Source organism: Salminus brasiliensis, chromosome 2 (assembly GCF_030463535.1).
Source record: "Salminus brasiliensis chromosome 2, fSalBra1.hap2, whole genome shotgun sequence".
Taxonomy (NCBI): domain Eukaryota; kingdom Metazoa; phylum Chordata; class Actinopteri; order Characiformes; family Bryconidae; genus Salminus; species Salminus brasiliensis.
This window is the reverse complement of record NC_132879.1, coordinates 2,549,216-2,556,715: the sequence shown is the minus strand read 5'-3', so window position 1 is coordinate 2,556,715 and position 7,500 is coordinate 2,549,216. Positions and strand designations below refer to the sequence as shown.

Genomic DNA, 7,500 nt, shown 5'->3' with positions numbered 1-7,500 from the left:
ACCATCATTCACCGTCAAACACCACCATTCAACACCACCAAACACCATTATTCACCACCAAACACCATCATTCACCATCAAACACCATCATTCACCACCAAACACTATCATTCACCACCAAACACCATCAATGTCCAATAATCTCCACCAAATACTACCATTCTCCATCAATCTCCACTAAACACCACCATTCCCCATCAAACAGCATCAATATCCATCACTCTCCACCAAACACCACCATTTCCCATCAAACACCATCAGTCTCCATCACTCCCCACCAAACACCACCATTCCCATCAAACGCCATCAATCTCCATCACTCTCCACTAAACACTACCGTTCTCTATCAAACGCCATCAGTCTCCATCACTCTCCACCAAACACCACCATTCCCCATCAAACACCACCATTCTCCACCTAATCCATAATACATACTGGACATAGGTCAATCATTTGGCAACAGGGGTCACCTAGAAACCATGTGACACCTGCAAGATGACATTTCTGTTCATTGTGTAACTTTAGTGTGTATTTGAGTGAACTGGGTGTGGTTGTGTGTGTGTGTGTGTGTGTGTGTGTGTGTGTGTGTGTGTGTGTATGTGTGTGTTTGAGTGAAATATGCCAAAAGCTAGCCTGCAGCAAACCCTGTAGCGCTAACCTGATCCTGCTGGTGCGGAGGAGATTACAGGCAGTGTGCAGAACGGGGGGAGCTGTAGAGACAGCGATGCTGCAGCATTCTTCTAATCTGCGGGATTCACCTCAGAGCGCTGCTCTCCAGCCTCTCTCAGGTTTGATGTCTTTCCTCTGGGTTCATGTCGAGAGCAGGGGAGCGTTGCACTGGATGTCATTATTATGCTGCTGCTGCTTATACACCTCAATCACCGAAAACACTACTCCACATACACCCTTCAGCCATAACATTAAAACCACCTGCCTAACATTGCCTAGGTCCCCCTCTGACTCGTCGAGGTATGGCGGACTCTGAAGACGTCCTGTGGTGTCTGGACACCTTCAGATTTTGAGGTGGTACTTTTGGCAGATACTGACATACGCTGCATACTACTGCAGGGCTGCAGGAACCCCCCATCGGATGCCTGATGTTCTGGAGAAGTTCTGACCCAGTCATTGTCTAGAACCTCACAGTTTGGTTCCTGTCAAAGTGTCTCGGATTCTTACGCTTGTCCATTTTTCCCGCTTCAGCACCTTTCCATCACCTTCAGGAACTGACCTGAGCCACTGGATCCAGATCATCATCAGTGTTATGGACTTCAGGTCTCAGTAGTTTTAATGTTTTGGCTGATCTGTGTATACTGTATATGGTATAATGGTGTTAGTATGTTTTGCACTGTAGTGAAGGAGTCAATTACAGAAATTATTTATGAGTCAGGAATAATTCATAGGAAAAGAAGGTACTTTGTTATCAGCGGAGAACACGCCGGCTCTGAGCTCCGCTCGTAAAATACCAGAAATTATTTCCAAATGGCAAAAATGCATTTTTCCTGCCACAGACCCTGCTGTCATATAACAGCTGTGAAAAGATGAACTTTTCAGGGCGATGTTACACGACTGTGTCCTGACTTATCCGTCAATAATTAGTTTGAGGCTGCATCTAATGAATAAATCCAGCAGAGTCCCGTAGAGCCCTGGGACATGTTCTAAAAGCTTACGTTCACCTCAGAAGAGGAAAGTAAAGGAGAGAAGAGACAGACAGACAGACAGACAGACAGACAGACAGACGAGAGTGAGAGCCCCCTGGAGCAATCTTACTCATATTAGCTCCAACAGCTTCATTACAGATAAGCACTGCTGAAGGAAACCGAGCAAAATAAACAACAGAGAAACAGAGAGAGAGCGGGATCGCTGAAGAGGGCCGCTGGGTCACCATAAACCAAAAGACAGGAGAGTGACGGGTCACTGGAGATAAACAAGAGGGTTCTGATAGATTGCAGAAGAGGCCAGGATCACAGATGTGAGGGTTAAGAAGATAATTAAAAACAAACACTGCCATTCCCCAGCAAATACTACCATTCCCCAGCAAACACCACCAGTACCCAGCAAACACCGCCATTCCCCAGCAAACACCACCAGTACCCAGCAAACACCACCATTCCCCAGCAAACACCACCAGTACCCAGCAAACACCGCCAGTACCCAGCAAACATCGCCATTCCCCAGCAAACATCGCCATTCCCCAGCAAACACCGCCAGTACCCAGCAAACATCGCCATTCCCCAGAAAACATCGCCATTCCCCAGCAAACACCACCAGTACCCAGCAAACACCGCCATTCCCCAGCAAACACCGCCAGTACCCAGCAAACACCGCCATTCCCCAGCAAACACCGGCAGTACCCAGCAAACACCGCCAGTACTCAGAAAACATCGCCTTTCCCCAGCAAACACCGCCATTCCCCAGCAAACACCGCCATTCCCCAGCAAACAACATCAGTACCCAGCAAACACCGCCATTCCCCAGCAAACACTGCCAGTACCCAGAAAATACTACCATTCCCCAGCAAACACCACCATTTCCTAGCAAACACTGCCATTCCCCAGCAAACACTGCTATTTCCTGCCATTACCCGCAACACTGCCATTACCCAGCAAACACCACCAGTACCCAGCAAACACCACCAGTACCCAGCAAACAGCACCATTGCCCAGCAAACACTGCCAGTTCCCAGCAAACACCGCCATTCCCCAGCAAACACTGCCATTCCCCAGCAAACACCACCAGTACCCAGCAACCACCACAAGTACCCAGTAAACATCGCCATTCCCCAGGAAACTCCACCAGTACCCAGCAAACACCACAATTACCCAGCAAACACCACCATTCCCCAGCAAACACTGTCAGTACCCAGCAAACACCACCATTCCCTAGCAAACTCCGCCATTCCACAGCAAACACCATCATTCTCAATCAGACAACATTTTTTCTACCATTATTCTCCACCAGACACCATTATTCTTCATAGAACACCATCACTCCCCACCAAACTCCATCATTCTCCTCCAAACACCATCATCCTTCACCAAACACCATCATTCTCCACTAAAAAAACATCATATTCCATCAAACACCATCATTCTCCACTAAAAAAACATCATATTCCATCAAACACCATCATATTCCATCAAACACCATCATACTCCATCAAACACCATCATACTCCATCAAACACCATCATTCTCTATCAAACACCATCATACTCCATCAAACACCATCATTCTCTATCAAACACCATCATATTCCATCAAACACCATCATATTCCATCAAACACCATCATCCTTCACCAAACACCATCATTCTCCACTAAAAAAACATCATATTCCATCAAACACCATCATTCTCCACTAAACACCATCATATTCCATCAAACACCATCATATTCCATCAAACACCATCATACTCCATCAAACACCATCATACTCCATCAAACACCATCATTCTCTATCAAACACCATCATACTCTATCAAACACCATCATACTCCATCAAACACCATCATTCTCTATCAAACACCATCATATTCCATCAAACACCATCATACTCCATCAAACACCATCATACTCCATCAAACACCATCATACTCCATCAAACAACATCATTCTCTATCAAACACCATCATACTCCATCAAACACCATCATTCTCAATCAGACACCATTTTTTCTACCATTATTCTCCACCAGACACCATTATTCTTCATAGAACACCATCACTCCCCACCAAACTCCATCATTCTCCTCCAAACACCATCATCCTTCACCAAACACCATCATTCTCCACTAAAAAAACATCATATTCCATCAAACACCATCATTCTCCACTAAACACCATCATATTCCATCAAACACCATCATATTCCATCAAACACCATCATACTCCATCAAACACCATCATACTCCATCAAACACCATCATTCTCTATCAAACACCATCATACTCTATCAAACACCATCATACTCCATCAAACACCATCATTCTCTATCAAACACCATCATATTCCATCAAACACCATCATACTCCATCAAACACCATCATACTCCATCAAACACCATCATACTCCATCAAACAACATCATTCTCTATCAAACACCATCATACTCCATCAAACACCATCATTCTCAATCAGACACCATTTTTTCTACCATTATTCTCCACCAGACACCATTATTCTTCATAGAACACCATCACTCCCCACCAAACTCCATCATTCTCCTCCAAACACCATCATCCTTCACCAAACACCATCATTCTCCACTAAAAAAACATCATATTCCATCAAACACCATCATTCTCCACTAAACACCATCATATTCCATCAAACACCATCATATTCCATCAAACACCATCATACTCCATCAAACACCATCATACTCCATCAAACACCATCATTCTCTATCAAACACCATCATACTCCATCAAACAACATCACTCTCCACTAAACTCCATCAAACACCATCGCTCTACATCAGTACATTCTACATCAAACACCATCATTCTCCACTAAACTCCATCATTCTCCATCAAACACCATCACAAACAAAGAGTTTGATTTAATAATTCATCCATCATAATTCGTCAATATGTAACTAGTTCATCAATAACAGATGAACGGAAATGGCTCCAGTAGCTTCAGCCTGTCTGTAATGGAAAGCTAAAAGTGACGTCACTCACCCTCATCCTCCCGTTGCGAATGGCTGGTCCGTCCTCGGCCAATCGGAGAACGAACAAGTCCATCTTATACTCCCGCCCTCCTCGGATACTGAACCCAAAGCCCTTAACACTTTTCTCCAACTCCACTGTGAAGAAATCAAAATCCTGCACACACACACACACACACACACACACACACACACACACATTCAGTCATTTTAAAATGTCAATACTGCATTAAAGGAATGAGGTAGGTCTCCTTCCAGCATACAGATCAATACTGTACATAACAGTAAACCTTACAGTCCTAAAGCGGTGATTCAGCATCAAAATATTACATACCATTAAAACATATATTAAAGCTAATTTAATAGGAAATATACATCTGAAAAAAAACACACCCATGATTAATTAAGACACAAGGCGAACTTTTCCCGTCGTTACCATAGCAAAGACACCGACACGCCCCTAAATCAAGCTGCACAGTGCACCGTGATGGCTCGCCCAAAGATGGCTAAAACAGGGCCCTTGGTGTGTATAATGCTAGCCTTAACCCTCCCAGTGCGTGTGGCTTCCTGTGATGGGGAAGCCCTCGCTAGGTGGTCTAACTGCAGGCTATCACACTGTAGTCTTGTAGCTCTAGAGCTAAGCTAAGGTCCCTAGCTAAGTACAGTGCATCCTCCAAGATTCAGGCTGTGCCGAAAGACTACCTGCATGAGAGTCCGCAGACTCCTGCTGCCGTGTGCTTGCTTACCTGTTGCTGTCTGTAGTCCGGGATGGCGAAGCTGCGGGGGTCTGTGGGCAGCTGCCTGTAGTCCAGCAGCGGGGGGTGTCTGTAGTCGGCTACAGGAGGGTGCCGGTAATCCACCGGAGGCTGGCGGTAATCTGTGAACGGGGCCTGCCTAATGTCCGGCTTTACGTCCTGCCGAGCTTTCACCTCTGACCTGTAGCTGAAGAGACAAACGCCATTGACGGAGTGTTGAGTTGCCGTGGAAACGAGGCGGCGGTAATGTTCACAGAAACAGGTTCGCAGAAACAGCTGGAATTCAGGCTCTGTAGCTCACTGAGTGGTTGAAGCCACGCTCTGAAAACAGGTGGGTAAAGAAATCAAGCCCACTGCAGTCGAGAGTTTAGTTTAGCGACATGCTAAAGTTCAAGTAAGAGGGAAAGCAAGCAAACCTGGATGAGCCAGTCTACTGAATGAGCCTGGAAACAGTGGAAAACCCTGCTGAGAAACGCTGCAGCCGTGCTGCCGAATGATTGGCCACTCAAGGGGGCGTGCTCCAGCGGGAACGTGAAGTAGGTGCATTACAATGTTTTCCCTTAATTTCCCGTAAATATTATATATATATATGTATTATATCATATATTATATAATATTCCTTTTTTCCCTTTCTGTTCACTAAGTTCCTCGTTCAGGAAGCAGCTCCAGATGAAACGATCCTGCTCATAGCTTCAGGATTAGTGGGAGGGGCCAAACTGCAGTATGACGAATTGTAAACGGACTCTTTGCGTAGATTAGCTTGTGGCACCTTTTGAATTTTAACCCTTTATTTACTAAATTTACATTGCGTTATAAATTAAATGTATTATTTGATGTGTTGCCATGGGAACCATACAACGGCAGTGCTCAGAAACAAGCTACTATTGTATCTAAATCACTGTTGTTACATTTCAGTTAATACATACAAGGTTTTCCTTATGCATTGTTAAAATATGACTCAGAAGACTCGTGTCGGTTGACTGATGGGTTTGGATAGTAAGTAGAATATATGCTATAGTTGTGTTGGCTGTTGTTGCCGTGGCGACAGACGTCTGGATCCATTCAACGCCGCCTTAGGAAGGAATCTGAGTCGTTCTTCTTCAGTATTATCGAGAAACAGTGGGGTTTTACCTTCAAACACACGAAGCGCAATAAACAGAAAACGACGCATCTCTAATTCATGGCAGCTAGTCGCAGACACCTCGGCTGAGCGGAGGACTAAGTGGCTGCTTGTAGACCCCAGGCCCTGCTGGGTGTCAGCCTGCGTGTGGGTCTGTTTTCTTTCCTCCCTTGGAGGACAAAGACTAGACGATGACACTAATGAGCGGAGCCACGTTTCGATGACTTGGGAAGTTTAACTCGGAGTAGTGGAGCGCTGAGAGGGGCTGAGAGGAGGGCAGTGGAGTGGAGGAGCGAGAGGAACCACGAGGAGAATCTGCGCTCCCTGAAGGCCTGGATGAATGATTCAAAAGTCTTTTAAAGAGGCACACAGGTGAATTATTTAACTCCGCAGGAGATAAGTGATGTTGTATAACAAGGAGAGAGACAGAAAGAGCGTGTGTGTGTGTGTGTGTGTGTGTGGATGAGAGGGAATAAACACTAATGTAGGGCGTATATAAACAACTGTACAGGATTTCTCCGCCTGTGAACTAAATGGCAAGGCTTCCCGTGGTTGAGCAGCTGCCACCAAGCTCAATACCAAGCGTTAGATGAAGTGGTGTAAAGCTCGATGAATCACGCTTCCCTTTTTGGCAGATTTGATGGTTTGATGAACGCCAGAACAGTGTTAGTTTCCTGCCTGACTGCACTGCACTGCACTGCGCCAGCTGTAAAGTTTGGTGGAGGAGGGATAATGCTGTGGGGTTGTTTATCAGGGTTGGCCCTATAGGACATTCTGGACTCCAGCTTGGTGGAATCAGTTTGTGGAGAGGCCTGTTTTGCTCCAGCATGGCTGAAGGTCCATAAAGGCATGGTTGGGTAGGTTTGGTCTGAAAAAACTTGACTGGCCAAGATGATCTCCATCGAATGGAGATTGCAAGCCAGAGCCTCTTGTCCAACATCAGTGTCTGACCTCGCAAA

At 45.5% G+C, this 7,500-nt stretch overlaps 1 protein-coding gene across 1 annotated transcript in view; it reads right to left on the bottom strand.

Moving 5' to 3' along the window:
* magi2a (membrane associated guanylate kinase, WW and PDZ domain containing 2a) overlaps nucleotides 1-7,500 on the bottom strand; it is a 110,037-nt gene that overhangs the window by 22,813 nt on the left and 79,724 nt on the right. Inside the window, 2 exon segments of the mRNA XM_072674068.1 lie at nucleotides 4,680-4,823; nucleotides 5,413-5,608. Coding sequence (XP_072530169.1) covers nucleotides 4,680-4,823; nucleotides 5,413-5,608 — 340 coding nt within the window.